The sequence below is a fragment of the Canis aureus genome, chromosome 5, assembly GCF_053574225.1.
Source record: "Canis aureus isolate CA01 chromosome 5, VMU_Caureus_v.1.0, whole genome shotgun sequence".
Classification (NCBI taxonomy): domain Eukaryota; kingdom Metazoa; phylum Chordata; class Mammalia; order Carnivora; family Canidae; genus Canis; species Canis aureus.
The window spans coordinates 72,105,737-72,131,412 of NC_135615.1; the positions used below are offsets into that span (position 1 = coordinate 72,105,737).

Here is a 25,676-nt window from a genome sequence, read left to right on the forward strand (position 1 = left end):
TAACATACACCCGCAGCTCCTAGGGATCTTGTTAAAAGGGAAATTCAGATGCAGAAGATCGGGTGTGGGGCCTAGGATTGTGCCTTTCCACCAGCTCCCAGGTGGACCTCAAAACACACAAGTAGCCAGACTCTCAGCCTCTCGGAGCCCCTGCTCCCTGCTGCAGGGTGGGACACACACTGCAGATTCTGCTGTATACCAGTCGTGAAGAGCGTCCCCAGAGCCACTGGGCCCTCACTGGTGGAGCTGCTCCCGGTCTGGCCTAATTCCCCAGCCACTGCCTCTGCCTCAGGTCCTCAGCTGAGCTGCACGGCAAATGGGGGAAGGCCTGGGAAAGGCACTGCCGGGGCTGCCCTCCCACCTCCAGCGTTGGTCAAGCTGGGAACCAGCTACTCCACCTAAAGTCAGCTGGCCTGAGAATCCCACATGAGACCGTCTCTTCTGATTCATCCATCTCTGTCCCTCCGGTGGCCCAGCCCAGGGCCAGCACCAGGGCTAGTCAGCAAGTACCGTCCACAGCTGAACAAGTTTTCAACAGATAACCCTCCATATCTGCATTAATTTCTTCGTGCATATGTGCATTCCTGCACAATTAGAGAACACTATGATGGAAAGCATAAAATGATCAGGTGTTAAAGGAAGGTAAGCAGATCCATCACCTTGAACATACCCTCTTGAGAGCATCTGAGAGCACAGATGGGCACCGGCATGTCCTGGGCACCTTCTCCCAGGGCACATACCCACACCTGCCTGGAGCCCCTGCGTGGGCAGCAATGGGGGACTGACCACTTGCATCACACTCAAGAACCCCAGGGCCTCCTGATGCTCCTCACAGGGAGAGAACCAGAGTCTAGCATGAGGACTGAGGGTTCACACGGGGCTTGAGACCCAGCTCCATGTGGCCATGAGCAAGTCACTGAATATTCCTAAGGCTCCATTGTCTCATCTGCCAAATGCTGGCCCCTACCTCTTGGGAGTATGGGAAAGATGAAACGACAAGCCTAATGTGTTGGCATAGGGCCAGGTGCCTAGCCAATGAAACTCTTGTTAACTGACATTTGAAGATGGATTAAAGCCACGCCTTCTGTGGGCATTGAAGAGTCTGACAATGAACCAAGTGGGTGGGACTATGCCTTGTAAGGATATAAGAAATGCACCTGTATTTGTCACCTCCTAATCGGAACACTAGGGCAGAGTGTATCCACCCATTTTGTGGGCCTATTTTTCCATTCAAATTTGGGAACCTGGGGCACCTAGGTGGCTTAGTGACTGAACATCTGCCTTTGGCTCAGGTTGTGATCCCGGGGTCCCCACAGGGAGCCTGCTTCTCCATCTGCCTGTGTCTCTGCCTCTCTATGTCTCTCATGAATAAATAAATAAAATCTATTAATTAATTAGTTAATTTAACTAATTTGGGAACTTTACCAACTGTTAAAGCACACTCAAAATAAGGGGGGATTTCAGAGAACACATCTGGGAAAATTGGTCATCTCCAACAGCTGTAACTGTGGGGACCTTTCACTTCACATCTACAGAGATGTGTATATTTCTGTACTGTCTGAAAATGTGATAATGAATTATATTTCTGCAATCTTTAAAAAACAAAATTTTTTTTATATATAAGGAGGTAAAATAGAAAGGTGCCCACAAAATAACAAACAATCCCATCAGGCATCAAATATATGCAGTTCACCCTTAAACAACACGGGGGGTTTGGGGCATTGCCCCCCTGGGGAAGTTGAAAATCCACACATAACTTTTGACTCCCCCAAAACTTAACTACTAATAGCCTTACCAATAACATGAACACTCAAGTAACACATATTTTGTGTGTTACATAGTATTATATACTGTATTCTCATAACCAAGTAAGCTAGAGAAAAGAAAGTATTAGGAAATCAAAAGAAATAAGAAATATGTTTATAATATTTACTATATTTATAAAGAAAATCCACAGAAAGTGGACCAGTACAGTTCAAACCCATGCTGTTCAAAGGTTGAATGTATATATCAAAAACCAAACTGAAGTACCACTAGATGATAGGACTTTTTAAAATATTCCTAGAAGGCCCAGGGATGACACAATTTTTAAAAATAGAATACCCGGGGTGCCTGGGTGGCTCAGTTCATTAAGCATCTGCCTTTGGCTTAGGTTGTGATCCCGGGGTCGGGCCCCAAGTCAGGCCCCCTGCTTGATGGGGAGTCTGCTTCTCCCTCTACCCCTCCCCCAGCTCATGCTCTTTCTCTCTGTGTTCTCTCTCTAATAAATAAACAAAATCTTTTTCTAAAAAAAGGATACTAAATAAAAGTAAAAATAGAATACCTAAAGTGCTCCCCCATAATAAAACATTCAGAGTAGCTCTAAATTGAGGGCAAAGTAGTTAGGGTTGAGTTTCAAGCAAACTGATCACAAAGGGATTCGAACACCAGAGAAATTAGTTTTAAGGGGACTGGTGGGGCTGTCCTTGCTTCCTTGAAGACCCTGACCCCAAGCAGCAGAGAGGGAGCACCCAAAGCAGCTTCCCCCACCGACCCCTGCCAGCGCCATACAGGAGGTATGGCTGGTGAGACTCACTGGGTGAGGGGAGCTGGGGAGCCAGAGGTGACAGAGGTGGTAGCCGGTCAGTGGGGCCTGTGGAAGCACCCCATCACTGATGCCCCATCTCAGGGCAGTGGAGGATGGCAAGGACTTGTTTACAACAGGTGTCACATTGAGTCTGCAGCCCTGGGTGGCCCTTGGCCAGGCTGTTGAAATGGACAGTTGGCATTGGGTGCACGAGTGGAGGGGAAAGGGGGACAGAGACAGAGAGAAAGACAGCCAGAGACCATGAGAGAGTCTAAGATACAGCTGGTGAGAAGAGAGGAGGAGGAGGAGACGGGGAGAGAGATACTTACTTCACGGTTTATCCGAATCTTAATGATTCCAGTGAGGGAACAGAACAAAGCAAAAGAGACAGATATTAGGCCAGAGGCAGATGGAGGTGGTCGGAGCACAGGAGTGGCCAGGATGCGCAATGTGAGTAGGGGAGGCAGAGCAGAGACGGGGGCAGGGCTGGGCCAGAGAGTGGGGAGAGGCATGAGCCTGCTGGGGCCCAGGGGGAAGCCAACTGGGACACTGAGGAGACCCAGAAGAGGCCCCTGTCATCGAAGTCACCCAAGTCCGAAAGGCTAGGCCCAGCCCATACCCCAGTCAAGGGAGAGCACAGGAGGTAGGGAAAGAAGGCAAGGAATCCTGGAAAATATGGGGTAGCATAATTTCACCCCCCAGGAGGTGAAGAAGAGGGAGAGGAGAGGTCTCCAGAGTCCCTGACTATCCCACCTCCCAGGTATACACCTTCCTCCTCCTTCGCTCCTGTAGCTCCCTACTCCCACCCTTTCCTCTCTGGCCACCCAAAGCCAGCTCAAGCCCCCACCTCCATGCAGCCCACCATGAGTAACCCTGGCCATACCACTAAGTTGCTGTGTGACACTGGGAGAGTCATTCCTCTTCCCTGGACTGTGCTTTCCCAACTAATCTGAAATTATTTTATTTGTATATACATTCATATGCCTTCCCCATTAGAATCTATATGTTCAAGGAAGGCAGGGATGGTGTCTATCTGGTTCACTGCCATACCTCTAGTGCCCAGGACAATGCCTGGCACATGGTAGATGCTCAAAATAGATCTGGTAAATGAATAAAAGATTCTCTCCCAAACTTGACTTGCTGTCAGGCTGGGGCAGTCTGACCAGGGTCCCTGGGCCCTGTCCCATCTCACCCTCATTCACACCTGGGGAGCAGATTCGTCACCTCATCACTCAGTAGCCTGGGCTTCCTGGCTGCCTGCCCTGTCGTCCCCAGCCCCTTCCTCTGGCCCATCCAGACCTAGCTGCTGCATTCGATGGCAGAAGAGCCTCATGGTTGGCAGCAGAGGCTTTGGAGACACAGACAGGCTGAGATTTGAGTTCCTTCTCGCCCACTCACAAGCTATGTGACCTTGGACAAGTAGCTCCACCTCTCTGAGCCTGTTTTCTCACCTGTAAAATGAGGTCACGATGCTAACTCATAGCGTGATTTCAGGGATTATATAAAATGAAATCTTTGATATAAATTGCTTAGCACAGTGCTTGGCACACAGTACATTCTCAATAAACATGAGTTGTTCTTAAGGTACCACTCAGCTCACAGTCAAAATACTCTTAGCAACTCCCTGGGACCCCTAGGGAAAAGTTCCATCTCTTCGGCCTGCCATCTGGGGCCTTCCCAATCCACCCCTGCCTACTTGCAGCCTTACTGTGTGAGTCATGCAAATCCTACCTCTGAGCCTCTCGGTCCTTCCTGAGAGGGGCTCCTTCTTGGACTCCAGGCCTAGCTATCTGCCCACTACCTCTCCTTCCTGCTTCACTGAAACCCCCACCTGTCCACCCCACAGGAAGTTTCCCTGATAGCTTTGCTCTACCCTCCCCCAAGCTCTCTGGCACTGACTGCAGAAGGGTATTCCCTGCCAGGATGCTGGCCTGCCTGGGCAGTGCGCCTGGAGCAGGCAGGGCCAGGCCAGCAGAGATGACGGCGAGGCACTCACGTCTATGTAGTTGGCGTTAATGTAGTCGGCATCGGGGCCTCCCATCATCGGGGGCAGTTTCACTCGGTGCCGATCATCTGAAAACACAAAGCAGGTGGCCATGGGGTGGGCAGGGATTGAGCTAGGGAGCGCAGGGCTAGGGCAATGAGGGGAGGCTTCCAGGAGGCCAAAGGGACGGCACAGGCAGGAGAGCCAGGGTACCCAGAGGCTCAGGGCTCACCAGGAGGCTCTCGGCACCAGAGGGGGCAGGACGGGCCAGTGGTTAAAACCTAGGCTGTGGCATCAAGGAGACCCAAGGTCATGTGCCACTCAGGCAAGTGTTAGCTGTGTGACCTTGAGCAGGGAGCTTAACCTCCCAAGCCTCAGTTTCCTTATCTGTAAAGTAGGGGTTATAATAGGTCTCATACATCTGGGTTATTGAGAAAAATAAGTAAAATAATGGGTGTGGTAATCGGTACATGGCTTGGCATGTGGGAGGCTCTCAATAAGTGGCTCACTCTGGCTGTTCTCCCCCACTATACTCAGATCCCTCCCACCCACACCCCAGACCCAGGCCCTTTCCCAGGACTCACAGGCAGGCGTGGGCTCTTGCCGGCTACCCTTGACCTTGTCTTTCTTCTTTGTGGCATCCCAGCCTTCAAAGAAGCTCTGCCAGAAGGGAAAGTAAGGCCATAGTCAGCAAGGAAGGGAAACCCCTCCCCTTGTAAGACCCCATCCCCTAACAGGATGGGAGTGAGACCAGGGATAAGGGCCAGATTCAGGGATCAATGTGGTGCCTGAGATAAAGTCACCGGATATCCCTTTATCAGCAAGGGACTAAATTCAAAGCCAAGCAGTGGGAGGGAGGAAATGAAAAAAGCAGGGGTGGGGGGGTGTCAGGTTTAGGGTAAATCCAGGTGTGAGTTGGGAAGAAGATAAAAGTGAAGGTCAAATGAAGGTTAGAAGGAGGTAGTGTCAGAGTGCAGATGGAGGGAGAATGAGATTCAAATCTGAGTTCAGATGGAATTTAGGATGAGAGTCAGGGTCAAATTCGGGCTGGGTGTTAGGTCAGAGATCAGGGTCAGTATAGGTAGGTGGTCAGAGTCATATTAGGGAGAAGAGAAGGATCATGAGCAGGTCTAGATGGAGACACAGAAGACTGAAGGTCAGACTTCTGGTCAGGATCGGGAGTGGTGTGAGAAACCAAGTCAGTCTGAGATTGGGGGTGGGGTCAAGGTAAAAAAACTTAGGTTGAGTTAGGGGCTGTCAGAGCAAAGGTCCTCCAGGGCTAGGCTGAGGGTTGCCCAGGGTCAGGGTCCACGGGAGTGAGAAACGGGCAAGGCCCTGGTGAGGGGTCCTGGCAGGACTGGGGCCCTGCACCTCGTACTCCTGCTTGAAGCCATAGCCCTCAGCCGTCTTCATCTGGTTGATGTGCTGCAGGAGGTCGGCCACACGCACTGCAGGGTGCAGCTGCCCCGTGTGATACGGGGAGCCCTTCCGGCCGCAGGGACGCCGTGGCGAGCCCCCCAGGAGGCTGCTGGCCTCAGTGACCCCACCACTGCGCTGGTCTCCTGCAGACAGAGGGAAGAAAAGGGGTTCCTGACGCACAATGCCCCCAGCCGGGGGAGCCTCACACAGACTCAAGGCATGAGAGGGGGTGAATGGGCCACATGGAGGGGGTTCCCGGGAGCCAAGAGGCCTGGCCAGTCCCTTCCCTTCTGCTTCGGTTTTTCCATCCGTAAAATGAGCAGGTTGGGTGACGGGGCCTCTGAGGGCCCTTCCAGCCCAGCCCTCCTGGCCCGGCTGGGATCCTGGGGTCCCCTGACTCCATCCAGTTGCTCCCCAGCCTGGACCACCCTGTGACTTCACCGCACTGCCTGCAGGGGGCAGCACTCAGCAGAGCCCATGAGAGCACCCCCTCTTCTCTCCCTCTTCCAGAGAACAATCTGGAACAATTGGCAACTCCCAGTAATTACCCCATTCAAAGACAAGCAAATCCCGAAATTAGCTGCTGCTGCCACCCCCTCCACAGATTAACGCGAGACACCTGAATAGAAGCATTTCTCCTGCGTAAGCATTTCCATTGTCAGCCTGTGCGGCGGCCTCAGCCAACTAGGGAACAGGTCGAGAGGTTCACGGTGACACACACGCGCATGCACAAGAGCACACAACACACACCCTGGGAAAACTATCCCCTCCCTCCAGACCCACCCACTCCCCTCTCTTCTGGGGAGATGTTCCCAAGGATATCCCACCCTGATCCCTCAGGTCCTGGGACTGAGCCAAGTGCCCCTCTCGGTCACACCCGCCTCTGGACACTCTCTTAATGCCCATTTCTCTCCTGTCCTGGGTACAATGCAGGAGGCTCAGTCAAGGCCAGCCCTCCACATTTCTCATAGCTCTTCTCTGCCCAAGTGTGGTCGAGTAGGGTCAGGTGGGGAACCCCCAGCAGGGCCCAGATGCCAGCCCCTTCCCTTCCCACCACCTCCAACACCCATCTCCTTCTGTTTTTTCCTGATAACCTCATATCCATCCTTCAGATATTGGCCAGAATGAGCCTTCTTTGTAACCTTCTCTGGCACCTGGCCTCTGAGTCCTACTCATGGACAGACACAATGGATTCATGACACCAGGACAGACCCCTGCACAGCTCAACTCCCCCAAACTCCAAACCCCGTCTCTTCAAATCAAGGGGACCCCCATGCAGGGCAAACTGTCTATGCTACAGTTTGAAAACTGCCTCCAGGCAGACAGGCAGTGCGATGGCACGGCCCACTCTTTCCTCTTCTCTTGGGGATCAGTCCTGAGCTCCCTGTCACCCAATGTCTGAAGACAATTCCTCCACATTTGATCCAGATTTTCTACTTAGAGCCAGAGGGCAAGTCACGTGTCAGTTACAGCACTGTGGTCAGATACACCAAGCCCCTGATTCTTCAGATGGAGAAACTGAGGCCCAAAGAAGAGACTTGCCTAATGTAGCAGTTGCGAAACTGCATTCCAGAAAACACTGATGATGGCAGATGACTAAGTGCTACTCCATTAAAAAAGGAGAAGAGAAGGAAGATGAGGATGAGTTCTCTGTTTTAAAGGAATCTGTGAAATTCTGGTTGAAATGAAAAAAGTATGTTTCTTCCCTATAAGACCTCCCAGGGCTCCCTACAGATCAGTGTGCATTGTCAATCTCCAAGAGATGAGTAGAAATAGCAATGTTTCACCACCATCTCTCACCACAGAGAGTTTTGTTTGTTTTGTGAAACATCCTCAGGGGAACACAGGGATGACTGTGGTGATTAAGATACAGGCTCTGGGGGCAGCCCCGTTGGCTTAGCAGTTTAGCGCCACCTTCAGCCCACGCCATGATCCTGGAGACCCAGGATCGAGTTCCACATCAGGCTCCCTGCATGGAATGGAGCCTGCTTCTCCCTCTGCCTGTTTGTCTGTCTGTCTCTCTCTCTCTCTCTCTGTCTCTAATGAATAAATAAAATCTTTAAAAAAAAAATTACAGACCCTGGAGTCAGGCCTGAGATCAAATCCCAGTTCTGTGTGGGACCCTGGGGATGTTACTCTCCCTAAACCTCCCTCAAGTGAAGACAAAAACTGTTGCCATTATGATTATGATTATTATGATTATATAAATATTAAATAAGATAATGCCTATAAAGCACCCAGCCCGGTGCCTGGCACATAGCAAGCACCTGCAGATGAGGCTGTGGACATAATTAGTCCCAGGAAGCCAGGGCAGTTGGCTGACTGTAGGGGGCCTTCCTTTCCTGGCCCTTCTCCAACTGCAGGATCCTGGTTCAGGACCTGACAGTTCTGAAGAGCATCTACAACAGATACACAAGCGCATAGATTTCAAGACAAAGGCTATCTGCTGGCTTGACAAACTGGGAGAGACAGAGGAGTCTTAGGGCTGTTAGTAGAAGCCATGCTGACAGCTCCCTGGAGGGCTCTTGAGGTGGAGGGCTCTTGAGGTGTAGCCTCACATACACGTAGAATCAACTTGCAATGGCTGAAGACAAGCAAAATAATCCCACCTGGTCGGGGTCCTGCCTGGAAGTCACAGCCAAATCAGGGTGGCTTCCATCTGAGCCCAAGAAGGACATAAGCTGCTCTATAAAGACCACCAGAAGACAGCAGGGTGTTGAGCCATGATGTTGCCAAGAGGACCTTCTACTTCTGAGGCCCAGAGAAGACAGCTCTCCACTGTCCTTGTGTGTGGTCTCCCCCATGGGATTTGAGACACAAGCTCTTCCTCACTCCCACCCCCACCCCCAGGACCAGCTTGGAGGAAGAGGTGAGGGAAGGTGAGAGCCAGCCCTCAGCTTCAGGATGCCTCCTGGGGCTTATTCCAGGCTCTCCCCAGCTCCACCGTGATTGTGGGACACCTTCTACAAGTACCCAACTGGACAACTGAGGTCTAGGGAGGGAGGTCTGGGGCCCAGAGGCAAAAGCATTGCGTCTGGAGTCAGAGAGACCTGAATTTGAATTCTGAGTTGAGTCCCTTGACCTCTCTGGGCCTCAGTTTCCCCACGTGAAAATGAAAATCTTCAGACCTTCCTCAAAGATAGTCCCCTTCCCTGATTCCCATCGCCTCAGATGAGGACAGGCCCCCAGTTATATGGTCTGGCACCACTCCAGACTGTTCCTTCACTACTGCAATTAAGATATAACTATAAAGAAACATAGCTTGTAAAAATAGTGAATAATGTCTTACGTATCAAGTGCTTTCATATGTTTGGCGTGATACTCAGGTCACTTAATCCTTAGACTGTTCCTATGATGGGGACGCCTAGGTGGCTCAGTGGTTGAGTGCCTGCCGCAGCTCAGGGCGTGATCCCACGGTCCTGGGATCGAGTCCCATATCCGTGCCCCACAGGGAGCCTGCTTCTCCCTCTGCCCTTGTCTCTGCCTCTCTCTCTGTGTCTCTCATGAATAAATAAATTTTTTAAATCTTCAAGAAAAAATACTGTTCTATGATATAAGCACTACTGTTATCCCCAATCCAAATGAGGAAACCAAGGCTGACAAAGGGTAAGTTACCTGGTCATTAAGCAGTAGCATAGGATTCAAACCTGGGCCCTGTTGTCTACCCTGCTTTCTCTGTTTCTTTCTTCCTGATAAACAAGAATTCACGGTGATGAAAAGGATCTAGCACTTAATGACAAACCATTTGGCAGGTGGAACCCACTGGCATCCACAGGGGTGAAGAGCTCCAGATGGACAGGGCTTAGAAGGGGCTGAGGGTTTTCACAGGCAGGATTTCAGACACAGAGGTTGGGGGGGGGAGGGTCCATTGCCACGTCCTGGCAACATCCCAGACAGCTTCCTCACACCATTTACTCAGCGTTAAAAATACCCATGGTAAAAAATTCACAGACTGAGGACGCATCAAAATCAACATGGCTTTCTGTTCCACACCACAAAAATCTGGGCTCCTCTGTTTGGAAAGCAAAGAAGGGAGTGGAGGCTAGACCAGCATAGGGTGTGGAGAGAGAGAGAGAAAAGGGGCTGACCCATGGCCCCTGTCCCCTGAACAGACATCTGCCATAGCTTGTCCCACTCCCCCCCTTCCCAGCAGCCCTGTCCTGTCCAGCCCAGCCCACACTGTCACCACCTCGACCCAAAGGTGCATCTTCTTGAGACCCCAGCAGCACTGATTGTTCCCACCAACCACATGGCAATTAGCCTGGGCCTGACTTCCCTAGGCCACATCACCCCAGCTGTCAATGATCTGGCTGGAGGCAGAGCCCAAGCACCCTGCCCCTCTGGATTTCTCAACGTGACTCAGCAGCAAGGCACACACCCACACTGCCCCCACTTCCCACTCTCCCCAACACCCACTTGAATTTCCCACCAATCACACCGCTGCATATGCTCACCCACTCATGCTGTTGCCTCACCCAGGCATGCCCTTCTTTTCCCATTGCTGCCTGTCCAAATCCTGCCCATGCCATGCTGAAGGCCCAGCACAAGATGGAAAACAGCTCTTTGCAGCTCAAAGAGACCTGCATTTAAATTCCAGCTCTGCCACTTCCTGGCTGTTTGACAAGTGACTTCCTGTCTCTGAACCCCTCTGTTTTCTCACGTGTAAGATGAGTTGATAATAGCTACCTTGCTGGGCTGGGTGAGAGTTTAATGAGGAAGATCACAAGGACAACATGATAAATACCTGCACATCTGTGAGTTTGAAAACTTACACAAAATGGGCAAATTCCTAGACAAATAATCACTTACTAAAAATGTTTGGAAAAAAATAGGAAGTTTCAATAGTCCTTGGCTCCTTTAAATAAACTGTATTAAAAGTTTAAAATTTTTCCACAAAGAAAACAGAGGAAAAGATTATTTTACAGGTGAATTCCACCAAACTTTCAAGATGACAATTATTCCCATCTTTCATAATAAGGAAAAAAGAGAAGAGACCTCAGTGCATTTTACAAGGCTAACAGAATCGATACTAAAAACCAGACAAGAATAGCACAAAAAGGAAAAAATCATGGGCCAATCCCACTCTTGAATACAGCTTTGAAATCTTGAACAATATGATACCTATACCGAATCCAACAAGACATAAAAAATACAATGCATCATGACCAGGCTGAATTTATGCCAGGCACCGAAGATTATTTTAACTTTAGAAAATCTGAAAATGTCCCTCACCTTGTTAACCTTATTAAAACAAAAAAAGTTTAATGCCCATTTCAATAAAACCTCTTAGCAAACTAAAACCTGAAACTAAAAACTAAAACTTGTTAACCTGATAAAACATTTCTACCAAAAACTGTAGCAAACTTCATGCTCAGTGTTTAATGTCAGAAGAATTTCTTTTAAAATCAGGAAAACAAGGGGCACCTGGGTGGCTCAGACGCCTTTGGCTCAGGGCATGAGCCCAGAGTCCTGGGATCCAGTCCCGCATCAGGTTCCCCACAGGGAGCCTGCTTCTCCCTCTGCGTATGTTTCTGCCTCTCTCTGTGTTTCTCATGAATAAAAAAATAAAATCTTTTTTAAAAAATCAGGAAAACAAGACAAGGATTCCTGCTATTACCACTTCCATCCAACCCAGTGCGGAAGGTCCCAGACAGCACCATGCAGAAAGACAAGGGAAAAAAGGAAAGGAAATGAGACAGAAGAAACAAAATTGTCTGTATTTACAGACCCTTTGATCATACTCAGAAAACCTGAAAGATTCTACAGACAAATGAAAATTAATAAATAAGGTTATCAAGGACCATGGATATGTTTTATATACACACACATATATATATTAAAAATCAACTATATTTCTCTATATGAGCAGCCATTAGAAATACAATATTTTAAAAGTGTACCATTTATCTTGGGAAAACTGGACATCCACATGAAAAAGAAATGGATTTGGACCATTACCTCACACTATATACAGAAATTAAAACTGTACATTTTTTAAAAATGATGAGGGTACATCTAACAAACTAGATCAAAGACCTCAATGTAAGGCCCAACACTATAAAACTCTTAGAAGAGGGGCACCTGGGTGGCTCTGTCAGTTGAGTGCCCATCTGACTCTTGACTTTGGCTCATGTCATGATCTCAGAATCATGAGATCAAACCCCACATTGGGCTTTACACTGAGCATAGAGCCTGCTTGAGATTCCCTCTCCAGATACTGCCCCTCCTCCACCCCCACTCACATGCTCTTTGTTTCTCCAAAATAATCATAATCATAATAATTGTTTTTAAAAGATAATTTTTTTAAACTCTTAGAAGAAAACAGAGGACAAAAGCTTCATAACAATGGATTTGACAATGATTTCTTGGCTATGACACCAAAAGCATAGGCAACAAGAGAGAAAAATGGACAAACTGGACCTCATGAAAATTTTTACAATTTTGTGCAACGAAAGACACAGTCCACAGAGTAAAAAGGCAATCTGAGAAGAGGAGAAAATGTGTACAAAGCATATATCTGCTAAGGGATTAATATCTAAAATACAGAGAGAACTCTTAAAACTCTACAACAAAGAAATAAAAAACCCAAATCAAAAATGGGCAAAGGGCTGGAAGAGATATTTCTCTAAAGAAGATACACAAATGGCACATGCTCAAGGTGACAGCACTCATCATTAGAGAAATGCAGATCAAAACTTCAGTGAGATACCACTTCAACAACCACTGGAATGGCTACTATCAAAAACAAAAACAAAAACCCAGAAAATAACCAGAATTACAAGGATGTGGAGAAACTGGAGCCCCTGTGCACTGCTGGAGGGAATGCCAGACAGCACGGCCACTGGAAATCTGTATGGTGGTTGCTCAAAAAATTAAAAATAGAATTACCATATGATCCAGCAATTCTACTTCTGGCTGCGTACCCAAAAGAATTGAATTAGGGTCTCAAAAAGATACATGTTATACTTATGTTCACAGCAGCATTCTTCACAAGAGCTAAAAAATGGAAGCAATCTACATGTCCATGGGTGGATGAATGAATAAGCAAAATATGGTACATACATGCCACAGAATATTCATTAGCCTTAAGAAGGAAAAAAATTTTGAAAAATGCTACATGATGAAAGAAGCTTGAAAACATTCAGCTAAGTGACATAAGCCAGTCACAAAAAAGACAAATGCTCTATGATTCCACGTATATGAGATAATTAGAGTAGTCAAATTCACAGACACGGCAAGTAGAGTGGTGGTTGCTGGGGGCTGGGAAGAGGCAGGAATGGGGAGTTACCGCTTCATGGGAACAGAGTTTCAGTTTCACAAGATGAACAGAGCTAGGGGGCTGGATAATGGTGATGGCTGCACATTATGCATGTGTTTAATACCACCAAACCCCACACTTAAGAACAGTTAAGATGGTAAATTCCACGTTAGTTGTATTTTACTGCACACACCCACACAATGTACGATTTGCAATGGAAATAAAAAATACAAGGGACCTGAGGGTACATCTAACAAAAGAGGTGCAGAATTTTATGGAGAAAATCACTGAAAGACACTCAAGACCTAAATATATAGGGTGATATATATCCCCTTCTTGGATGCACAATTTCAGAAGATGTCAGTTCTCCCCAGATTGATCCAAACATTTGATACAAATCCACCCAACAAAGTTTTCCAAGTAAGTTGAAAAGATGATTCTAAAATGTATGAGAAAGAGAGAAGCGTGGGTGGTTCAATCGGTTCAGCATCCAACTCTTGATTTCGGCTCTGGTCGTGATCTCAGGGTTGCGAGATCAAGCCCCACAGCAGGCTTCCACCAAGCATGGAGCCTGCTTGAGATTCTCTCTTTCCCTCTCCATCTGCCTCTCTGCCACCTGCTTGTACATAATCAATCAATCAATAAAACATAAGAGAAAGAGAATGAGGACAAATAATAACCAAGACATCCCTGATGAGGAGCAAAGCCGGGAGAATGCGATGTCTCAGACACCAAGACTTAGAGAACTCTAGCAATGAGGCAATGAGGTATCAACAGACACACAAATGACCAAATCAGCCCATCAAAGAGAATGAGGAGCCAAAAAACAACCTACCAACATACAGAAGCATGGTCTCCAAAGAGAGTGGCTCCACAACGAATGATGAAAGTACAATGTATAGGGGCACCTGGGTGGCTCAGTGGTTGAGCATCTGCCTTTGGCTCAGGGCATGATCCTGGGGTCCTGGGATTGAGTCCTGAATCAGGCTCCCCATGGGGAGCCTGCTTCTCTCTCTGCCTATGTCTCTGCCTCTCTCTCTCTGTCTCTCATGAATAAATAAAATCTCATAAAAGGGGGATCCTTGGGTGGCTCAGTGATTCAGCACCTGCCTTTGGCCCAGGGCATGATCCTAGAGTCCCGGGATCGAGTCCCGCATCCGGCTCCCGGCATGGAGCCTGCTTCTCCCTCTGCCTGTGTCTCTGCCTTTCTCTCTCTCTCTGTCTCTCTCTCTCATTCTATCATGAATAAATTTTTTAAAAATTTTAATCTTTAAAAAAAAGAAAAAAGTACAAAGTGTAACAGAAGCTAGGACATGAGTTACTACAGAAAAAAATTAAATAAATAAAAGAAAATATAAAAAAAGAAAATCCTTCATTCCTCTGACACACAAAAATCAATCACAGATGGATAAAGATTGAAATGTGCAATGCAAAAATATAAAAAGGTTTGGAAAAAAGTAAAAAATATTTTATGACCCTGCAAAGGAAGCATTCTTGAAGGAAACACAAAAAGTAGAAATCAAAAAGTAAAAGACTGATGAACTCAACTAAATTAAAATAAAAACGTGTTCCTCCAAAGACACTATAAATAACCTGCGAAGATGAGCCACAAATTGAGAGAAGATATTTGCAATTCATCAGTGAAAAGTGATTATCATCCTAAATATATAAAGAACTCCTAAGAACCACTAAGAAAGCAACAGAAAACCTAATAGAAAATTAGGTAAAAGGCATGAACAGGCATTTCAGGAAAAAAGAAAGCTGAATGGCCAATAATGATTTGAAACTATACTCAACCTCATTAGTAATCAGAGAAATGCAAATTAAGACTATAGAGAATCACCATTTTATACAAACTAGTTTGGCAAAAGGGAAGAAGCCTGGCAAATTCTGAGCTTGCCGCAGAGCAGCAGAAGCTCTGTGTCGCTGCTGCCGGCCGTGAGCACAGGCGAAGCCACTCTGGGACACAGCTCGGTTCCATCTTCCAGAGGGGAGCCAGCACACACTCCTGCTGGCTGCTTCGCATATGTCCTATTGCAGGTGCATCTGGAGATCCACTTAAGAACATTCAGAGCAGCCTCATTTGTAATAACAAGAAAACTGGAAGCAAATGAGATGTCACTGGATGGAGGAAGGGAGAAATAAAGTGCGATACATTCACATAATGGAAAACTATACATCAGAGAAAACAAAAAAAAAAAACACAGTGAAACCTCCACCTGGGCAAATAGGAGAAACACAACGCTGAGCTGAGAAATAGCGTGACTGCATTTTTACAAAGCCCCAAAACGAGCAAAGCTATATAATACACTGGGGATGCATGTACCATGGTAAACCTACTCCCCAAAAGGTAAGGAAATAACAGACAAATTAAATTTGTCTAATTTGAAATAACAAATTTCAGGGGGGTGTTTATGTCTAAGAAGAATGGAGGGCATATCCTTAGGGAGGGACACCCAGAAGATGTCTTAATTCACCGGTATTTGTTGTATTATCACTGAGTGACTTCCACAAACGTTAGATATTTTCTTTTGTACAAATCAACACTAAATAAAATAAAAAGATGTGTGAGGAGGTACTAATTCACCATATCCTGCCTGCATGCTGGGCCCAGCACTAACTATATGATGTAATACCCAACTCAGTGTTCCAGCAGACCTACTGGCAGAGATGATCTTTAGCCCCGTTTTGTACATGAGGAAGCAGACATCCAGAGAGGTTGAGCAGCTTGCCCCAGGTCACACAGCCAAGGGGATGTGAGATGTAACCCAGGTCTGTCTGACTCCAGAGCAATCTTTCTTAACCACTGGTCCCCTGCCTCTCCCGCAGCAGGTGCTCAACAGGCTCAAGACTGCTCTAGCTCCCTCTGATCACACAGCACCACTCCTTTCTCTCAGTCCCCAGAGCACTTTCCACAATCAGCATATGACCTTGTATTCCTCCCCTGTGAGTCTAGTCCTCCATTTTCCTAAAGCTCCTCCAATGCAAAAGTAATACCCGTGCCTCCTCTGCATTGCCAGCGCCAGGACTGGTACCCAGCAGGAGCACGACAGATGCTTCATTTGAGGTTTGAGGTGTTAACAGAACTCATCAGAGGGGCTCAGTGCTACTGGCTCAGGCATGGAATCCCACAGCCACGGGGAAGGGCAGGAGGGTCAGGCACTCACCTCGGGGGCTATAGCCATGGGTGTCCATGAAGGAGAGGCCCAGCCGCTCGTCCTCCTGCAGGGTGCTCTGGTCCGTGAAGCTCCGGTCCACGGCACTCATCATGTGGGTCTTCTCCTGGCGGTAGTTGACAGTGGCCTTGGTCATGTTCACCGGTTTGCTGCAGAGAGGGGTTGACAAGAGCCATGGGTGCTGAGCTGGGCAGGACAATACCCAGAGGTGGATGGGGAAGCCCCACAGTCAGGGGGCCTTGAGGCTAGGTGGCATTCTAGAAGCATCTCTAAATACTGAGAGGGCTCTGCTCACCAGAGGGCTCTGCTCAGCTGCCCATCCTAACCCCTACGAGGGACTGGGCAGAGACCCTGGGGACCTCTGCTGAGAACAAGGGATGGAGCAGCAGTGGCATCAGGCTGGGACCTGGCTCCTGTCACTGGCCTGGAGGGCTCAGGAAATGGGAAGGGTAGTTACTCTGGGACTATTTTGGTGTCACAGCAGTCACCCCATCCAAACCAGGAAGATGACTGCCCCAGCTCCAGCCCCAGCACGCCCCCAGATCCCTCCTCCTTTCCGCCATCCTCATCAAACATGTGCCCTGAGAACCCCACATGGGGGTGGACTATGCTCCCCCTTCATGGCAGAGAGTCTGGCCGCTGCTTAGCCAGTGCTCAGGACTCTTCCTCTGGGCAGGGAATGAACTCCAACTGGTTTTCCTATACCCAGAACCCCCAGGATGGTCCCACCACGGGCCACATAAGACATGTAAAGAGATCCACACAGGCTCCATATTCCTGCCACCGCCCTCCCGTCCATGCAGCCACTGGAAGCAGCAGAGGGAGGAGGCAAGAGGCCGGGTCCCTCCTGAGAGGACTGGGAAGAGGCCTGGGAAGATGCCCCTAGCACAAGGCCCTGCACAGCCCAGGCCTCCAGCCCAGTTTTACAGATGAGGATGGCAGTTTGTGACTCCACAGGACTCTGAGGGAAGGGGAGGAAGCACAGGGGGCACAGCTCCATGCCCAAGGAGCTGAGTAAAAGGGAAAGAGCAAGTAACTTGGGACATGTCTTGAGACCCGTCCTGAGACCTGTGGAGCAAGAGGCCCAATCACAGGGAAGGCTTAAGATGAGATAGCCATTCACCCTGCCGGGCCCTACAGCATGCAGGATGAGGGGTAGACTCGAGAGAGGACTTCTGGGTTAAAAGGGCTCAGGAATCTTGACCATCAGTGGAGATAAAGAGGCCAAGGAAGGGATCTTTCCAGATAGGCAAACTCTAATCAATCTATCCCTGCTCAAGAGCTGTCTGGGGTAGGGGAGGACTGGATGACCCCTGGATGCCCTAACCACCAGGCTCTGGACATCACCCTCACTGTGGCCCAGGGCAGAGCCCAGGACCCCTTGGTGGGCAGGTGAAGAGAAGCCTCTGCAGCTGTGACCTTGACAGTGGACATTAGAGAGAAGGTGGAGGGGGAAGGGGTGATGGGGAGGGGGGTGAGGAGGGGACAAGGGAATCAGGAGGCTGAGAGGAGGAGGGGGGAGGAGGAGGGACAGTAAAGGGACAATGACAAGGAGAGAGACAGGGAACAGGACAGAGCAAGGGAGGGACAGGCAGACACCAGCAAACCACCCGGAGGACAGACAGAGGCCCAGGACAGAGCACAGCAGCCAGGTGACTGGGAGGCAGGCTCCAGGGCTGCCCAAGGGCTCCATCCCCACCCGGCCCCTCGGTTCCCTGCGGGGGGAGCTCCGAGCACCAACCACCCAGACCCACAGGAGCCAGAAGCCAGCGGGACCCGAGCTCTGCCGGCCGCCAGCTGGCCTCGGGGGACAGTCAGCACACGGAATGTGACACGGACGCTCGGAAATGTCCTGCACTTAGGTTCAAACAGGGGCTGCCTGGGCAGAGAGAGCGGGCCAGCCGCCTCGAGGCGGGTCCTGTAAAGGCCCCTGGAGGCTCCCCCAAGCCCCCGGGGTTCGCTCGCTGGAGAAGCCAGTGGACCCTGGGCGACGTCCATGCAAGTAGAGGGCCCAGGAGGAGGGGCTGGGAGGCCACCGTCCCCTGGGATGCTCTGGGGCCACCTGAGCCTGCTCTGCAGGGAGGGAGAAGAGGCACAGGTGCAGGGAATGTTCTGGAAGGCTTGCAGAGTCAGAGAACCACCAGAAGACCAGGGAGTCAGACGGGGCCCGGGGGGTCACCGAGCTCTGGCACTTGCTGTGACCTCTGACGAGTCCCTTAACCTCTCTGGGCCTCGGTCTCCTCATCAGTAACACGGTGGGGGGTGGGGATCACAGGGCCGCTTCTCAGGGTGGCCGTGAGGATTCTGTGTGAAGACCTGAGCCCACAGAGAAGCGCCCAGACAGGTGGGTCTGATGAGCCCGAGTCCACCAGGCTGGAGAGGGAGCTCGTTGGGACCTGAGAGCCGTGTGCACCGTGGAGACAGCTGCCAGGGTGGGGACGGGCCTGCCTGTGACACGCACACACGTGCACGACCGTGGACCCTGGAGAGGGAGCCGTGCGAGGCCCTCCACACGGGGAGGAGGACACCGGGCCCACGGGGGTGGCGCCGAGCTACTTACGGGTAGTAGGAGTAGGCATAGTGGTCCCTCCTGGCAGCGTGCAAAGAGAACAGCACAGTTGGGCCCCTGGTCCTGCCACAAGGTGGGCCGAGGGCGGCACCAGCCAGCAGAGGGGGGCCTGGTGCTTGCTGTGCTGGGGCGGCGCTGGCCAGGGACTGGACGGGTCGGAAGGACCTTCCCTGTCCCAAGGGCTGGCTGGGCTCAGTCGTTGAAAACCAAGACCCGAGGCCCCTTCCAGAACCTTCCCCAAGCCTGCCGCTGGAGGGAGGAGGTGGGGAAAGGGCCTGGGGAAGCAGAGCTTTCACACAGTCACATACACACAGACACAGAAATACGCACGCTTGCACACTCACACAGACACACTCGTGTGGATACATACGCATTCACTCATGCAGAGACCAGCACCGACACACTCATGCACTCGCATAGACAGACTCGCACATGCAGCCACTTGTATACACATACTGGAACACACACAATGACACACACTCACGGGACACAGGCACAGATGTGTATTCACAAACACACTGCCGCACAGATGCGCACACTCACACACAGACACCCTCCCTCAGGTACTCACAGGTGACCGGGCTCTCCCCAACACCCCCGGCCCCTCAGGCCCAATGTCACTCACACCTGCAGGCCCCTCTGCCCCTGAGGGCTCAGCCCCCTGCATACACCTGTGCCTGGGAGGGACCCTGGCCGGTGGGTGGGGGGAGCCCAGGAGGAAAGGGCTCCAGCTGGACTCCAGGGCAGAGGGGAGGCCTGCTCTCCCCAACCCAGACTGCCCCTGAGTGTGGGGTCCTTCAGAGGAGCCAGGCCGCCCCCTCTGGGCACCCAAAGCATAGCTTGGGTCTGATCCCACTTGGCAGGTGGGGAAGCTGAGTCCCAGAGTCATGGTCAGCCCAGGGCAGATCACAGGACCCTGACCCCCAGACCAGCCCCCTCCTGAGGTCCCATCCAGACACATCCACGGCTCCTCCATTCACCTGTCCCCACACCGCCCCACCAGCAGGGACCCCAGTGAACGGCCTTCCACCAGGGAAATCCTGCAGGCTGGGGGGAGGGGAGGAGAGAAGAGTGGAAGGCTGGGGCCCAGAGAGGGCAGGAGAGTGCCTGGAGGCCTCACAGCCATCCCAGGAAAGGAGGGTGGGGCAGGGGCAGGTCCATGGCTGGTCATGGGGCGCCCCCCCCGAAGAGAAGGGGGATGGCTGAAGGAATGGCATTCTGGTCTCAGTTATAATGTCATGACTTTTCAAGGGCCTCCCAAAAGGCTCCCCCATAATCGCCAACTCTATTGTGTCACTTTTACCCTCTCTCTGCACCCCCCTCCAGCACCCTGTTCTTTTCACAATTTGTAAGTATCCATTTGCACTGTTTCTGGTTTAACTCCAGGCTCCACATGAGCTACAAGGCACAAGAGAGCAGCATCCTTGTCTCTCTTGCCTACTGCTGGATCCAGGGGTCTAGGACAGTGCCCAGGACATTATAATCCCCCAATAAATATTGCATTGAATTGAGTAATCAATAAAGAGGAAAAATAAATAAAAGAACTCCACTTCTATGAGCATCCATAGCCTCCTCCAAATGAGTGAGATTAATAATGACCCCGCCCAAGGGGCCCCGCTGTCAGCCCAGCTCCCCCTGCCTCCCTCCTGCTGCTGAGCTGGGAGCTGGGGGTGTCAGGAGGACCTCACTCCCCAAGCCCAGACCCTGGGGATACACAGCCAACAGGACAGAAACTTCTCTACTTCATGGTGCTCTCAGTCCAGCAGGGAAGAAAACCAATTGAGCAAAGCACAAATAAGTGAAAAACCAAGTGGAGGGAGAAGAAAGTACTGCAAAGGAGAAGCATGGAGTTCATGGGGTTCTGGAAGCAGAACAAAGGACCCAACCTGGCCTGGGGAGTTCCCCTAGTACAGAGGCATCCAGGCTCACTGTCCCCCCAGGGCAGGGTGGGATGGAGCACCTGACCTCCCTCCCCCTGGCTCCCCACCCACTGCCTTCCATACCCACTCTTGCCCGTGGCCACCACCTTCTTCTACAAGGGCACACAGGGTGGTGACTGGCTGTCAGCCTTCCCTCCACAGCCTCATAACCTGTTCATGAAGTTCAGTGTGACCACTCTGTTTCTGCCAGACCTGCTCTGTCCCCTGACAACCCACAAGGCAGACTGGGGGAGCCCTAAGGAACATGGTAGGCCCTCATGGCGAGGATAGGATTTAGGGGGATGCAATGAAGTGCGATACAGTGGGACTGAATGGCTTTTAGAGGAGGAAAGGAAGAGAGCCTGAGGGGATCCTAGGGCTTCAGGGGTAGCCTGGAAGGGTTTATGGGGTAGCAACTGTGTAGAGTACAGAGTTTCCTTCCTGGATGGAGTGAGGCTCCAACCAGCAGCATCTCTGACTCATCCTCTCCTGGGCGCAATGTTCTCTGCCGAGTGGGTGACATCCTCCACTCAGCCAATCCTCTCTCCTTGAGGATAGATTTCTAGGGCTTCAAATACTACCTGCAACCCCCCAAAATCTGACGACTCCCCTACAGCCCTGACCATCTGCCCCACTCCCCACCCCACCCCATCCCACCCCCAGAGCTAACTTCTAGGTCTCCCACAGGGGAGGAGGACAGGAACTTGCCAATTCTGGGCACCTTCTGTGCGCCAGCCATGGTGAGGCCCTTCACATCCCAGGCCCTCAGGAGCACGGGTTTTGGAGTCAGGACTGGGTTCAAACCAGGCCCTGTCACTTACCCGAGTGACACGGTCAAGTCATTCAATTACAGTTTCCTCATCTGTGAGAAGGGGCTCAGACCTGCTTCATGGGTCAGTATTCAAGAAGGAAATGTTCTCTGATGTATTCCATGTGCCAGAACAGTGCCTGGCACAGAGTAGATGCTCAGTAACTAATGCTCTAGTGGACGGTGTGTGTAAAGCCCTTGGTACATAGTAATACTCTAAAAAAATTTAGATAGTAAATTTTTTTTATCTCTGGAAGCCGTGTAGGGGCTAGGGAAGGGAAAAATCAGCTCAATGCCCTGGACAGGCCAATGTCACCTCACTGGCACACCCATCACCAGACTCTCTGGGAGGGTCTCTCTCTGCCAGTGCCTGGCCTCAGGAAAGGAAGCCCTCATCAGCTCTCCCTCATCCCCCTTGATCCTACTTATCTGTTCCTGGCAACCCTGAGATCCAGCACCAGCCCAGAAGCAGCAGTGCAGAGCCCAGGTGGGGAGAGGGTTCCCTGGGTGACCTTAGACAAGTCTATGTCCCCTTGGGGCTCAATATCTCCATCCTTCCATTAAGGTGCTTGGACCACAGTGTCCTGGGGCTGCCTGATAGGGAATGAAGGGGAGGAGAGGAGGGGAACCAGAGAGGTCTCAGAAGCCTCCACCCCTGCTCCAACCACAGGCTCAGCCTTCATCTGCTCCGTGTACTGGGCCTCCCAGGGGAGGTTTAGGTGCTGTTTTGAAAACAAGTTCTGTTGCTTTAAGAAGATTTGAAAACCACTAGATTAGATGCTTTTGAACTTCCTAGGCAGTTCTCACTTCCGGGCTCTGAGCCCTAACAGTTCTAAATTCTGAGATTCTTAGAATCCCAAATCCTGGATTTCTGAAACTCTGAAATTCTAAGTTCTGGATTCTAAGAGGTGCTGGGACTCACTGCTGCCCACAGCAAAACACACTAGGAAAGGCATCCCTCCAAAATGCACCAGACTTTGGGTGCCTAGGGGAGGAGAGGGCAGGAGCGAGGTCTCCTCTGAGTCATGGGGCCAGGAGGACGCCACGAGGGTCAACAGTATCAGGTCCAGGACAAGATGAGCCAGGAAGAACCACGGCTCAAGGTCCTTGCTTTGAAGGGGAGTGAGCACCACCCCTGCTGCTCAGGATCAACACCACAACCCCATGGCCAGGGCAGACAAGTTGGCAGAAGGTCTGCAGAAGGCTGGAGATTCAAGTCAGGTTACCTCCACACCCTCCCCTCTGGAACCGCCCAGCAGGCGCAGGAGGGCAGTGGCCACTTCCAGCACAGCTCCTTGGCAGCAGGCACTGAGCACCCTTCCCTGGACAGTGGCACCCGGCACCAGCCAGACCTGGGCTCCAGCCAAGCCGCTCCAGGGCTGCTTCATTCACAGCAGCTCTGGCTTCCCGTTGCCTGGCTCAGGCCCGTCCTCAGGCCTGACGCCCAGGCTGGCAGCCCTCCACACTCACCAGGCAGCTGCCCTCCCAGGCCCCAGCCACTGCTCCTCTCTGCCCACCAGGCTTCTGAGGGAGCCGGGGGTGAGCCATGGCACCGGCCTCACTCACCCCTTACGGATGATGATAATGATGGCCCCCAGGAGAAGGATGAGGACAGCTAGTCCCCCCGCACAGATGCCCAGGATGAGCCCCATTTCCTCCGATCTCTGGGACACCTCCAGGGGTCGCTTGCTTTCCTTACAGGCAGCTGGGGGGAATAAAAGGGAACATGGGTCAGAGGGGAGATAGGGACCACCTGCAAGGGACTGAGCCCCAAAGAATAAACACACGTGAGCAGACGACTGCCCCCTGCCCTCAGCTCACACGCAGCCGTTCAGGCAGATTGCCCCCTCACCATCCTTACAACGTCTGCACCCCCTTACAACATCTGCACCCCCATCAGGACCCTCTCCTCTCTTTCTCAAATCCTCCCATCCTTCCGTGGAGAGGGGATGGAGGCTGCCTGGGGCCTTTAGACTCAGCCTCCCGCACTCCTGAGAAGCAAGTGGGGTAAGAGAGTTAGGTACCCAGGGCCTGTTTAGGGCACCTCAGAATGGGGAACCTACCATATTCCCTGTCTGCACTATATGATCCACCTCTCACCCACCACAACAGAAGGGGCACATACACAGGAACCAGTGCCATCACCACGGGCCAACCAGAATGGCTCCGCCTCCACAGACCTGCCCCAGGATCCCGCAAAGCCACTTCTGTGACCATGACAGAGGAGAAGGAGTTAGCCCTACTGCCCAGTCTGGGAGAAGGTGCCCTTAGGTGGGGCCAGTGGGGACCAGGAAGGGAAATGTTTCCTGACCCACGTCTGCCAGACCACCCTCCTCTGTTCCCACAGCTCTGGGTGCTCAGGGCCCACCTCCCAGGAGCCCAGAGGGGAGAAACCCACTGCTGAAGGCCCGGAAGGAACCCAGGGGGCTCACCTTTCCTGGCGATGCGGATGCAATTCAGCCGAGTCTCCTGGAGGCAAAGATGGGGGTCTCAGCAGTGCCAAAGGCCCAACCTAACCCTCCCCAGCTTGCCTTGGGCCTGGTTGGGGCTTGTCTGGGGCTCATAGTAACTAAGGATCCCCCTCCTGACAGGAAGGCCTGAGGGGGACCCAGAGAGGAGGGGAGGGCCCTGAAAAGAGGGAAATAATGTGTTCGGGGAGGGGGAGCAGGGGAAGAAACAGCATGGGAAGGGGGTGGCCAAGAGGCTGGTTAAGAGGGGCACCTGGGGAGGAAAGCCCTGGAAGGAAGAGCCAAGAGGAGAGCAGGGCTTCCCAGACGAGGTGAGTGGTGGGTCTCAAGGTCGGGGGAAAGCAGGTTGGGGAGATGGACCCTGGAGGAGAGAGGAGCCTGAGATAGAGACTAGGGCCTGGCGGGGGCGGGGGAGGGGGGGTGCAGGGACAGACTGGGGGCATCGACATATGAGAGTCTAGGCGGAAAGGCTCAGGAAGGGGATAGCTCTAAGAGAAGGAGCCTGAGGTCAGGAGGCTCAGGGGAGGAGAGTGGGGGTTCTGGAGGGGAGGTGGGGCTGGGAGAGGGTCTCTGACTCCTAGGGGGCTGCTCAGATGGCTCCAAGGTGTCCCCAGTCTGCCCCCATCACAACCCCCGCCAGTCCCTCACCCCTTTCAGGTGGCTTGTTGCCTGGAAGTAGATGAGGTAGGCCTTCCTGGGCTCAAGCGGTGGGTTCCAGAAGCCTCGATAGGTCTGGTTGTCACCCACCGTGAAGGGCATGGCTTCTGGCAGACTGCTGGCCGCCAGCTCCGCCCCGAAGTAGTGCACCAGGCCTCGGGCCAGCGCAGCGTCAAAGGTCAAGGGTACTGGGAAGCAGTCCTGGCTGCCTGGCTCCCGACGCAGCCTCCGCTGGCGCTCCTCCTCCACAATCACCTGGTACACACTGGACAAGCAGGGGACAGAGCAGTGATCCCGGGGCCAGGGGACAGGGAGAGCCATCTGGCAGCCAAGGGCATGGGCTCTGGGGTCAGGCCCAGCCTGGGACTAATCCTGGCTCTGCCTCTTACTCATTGGGCAACTCTCTTAACCTCCCTGGGGCTCAGTTTCCTCCTCTGTAAAGTGAGCGTGATCACAGGACTATTCCATGAGCTAAATGTAAGGAAGGGGGCAAGTTTCACAAGCAGCCGGTGCCTGTCAGCTGTTATGACTGTGCCTCGGGCGGAAAGAACTTGGGCCCTGCTCAATGGCACCAAGCCCAGGAGCCCCACCCTGACTCTCCCGGGCCTGCCATGGGACCTGGGGCCCCCAAGCCTCGGGCTATGCCCTGGTTACCCAAGGCTTCCTTTGGGCCTCCAGGCATGAGAGTAAGACACCAGGGGTTCATTCATTCACTCAGACTCTGGGCCGATGCTAGGCAGGCACTTGGGGATCTGGGCTCCTGGAACCGACCTCCAGTGAGCGGAGACAGTCACCGAGCAAAAACACAAGGCCACACGAATCCTGCATCCTGCATTCAAGGATGCTCCCAAC

General features: G+C 51.8%; 1 protein-coding gene across 6 annotated transcripts in view; it reads right to left on the reverse strand.

Annotated features, from left to right (window-relative positions):
* PTPRU (protein tyrosine phosphatase receptor type U) overlaps positions 1–25,676 on the reverse strand; it is a 78,445-nt gene that overhangs the window by 14,677 nt on the left and 38,092 nt on the right. For 3 of the 6 annotated variants that reach the window (XM_077898814.1, XM_077898809.1, XM_077898810.1), the window contains exons 12-19: positions 24,816–25,089; positions 24,132–24,168; positions 23,266–23,404; positions 18,964–18,993; positions 16,395–16,552; positions 5,922–6,112; positions 5,135–5,210; positions 4,563–4,639 (exon numbers count right to left, since the gene is read on the reverse strand). In XM_077898814.1, the coding sequence (XP_077754940.1) occupies positions 4,563–4,639; positions 5,135–5,210; positions 5,922–6,112; positions 16,395–16,552; positions 18,964–18,993; positions 23,266–23,404; positions 24,132–24,168; positions 24,816–25,089 (982 nt within the window). Of the gene's footprint in view, positions 1–2,895; positions 2,914–4,562; positions 4,640–5,134; positions 5,211–5,921; positions 6,113–16,394; positions 16,553–18,963; positions 18,994–23,265; positions 23,405–24,131; positions 24,169–24,815; positions 25,090–25,676 lie in introns of all 6 variants that reach the window. The other 3 variants (XM_077898808.1, XM_077898811.1, XM_077898812.1) reach the window with 3 other exon arrangements.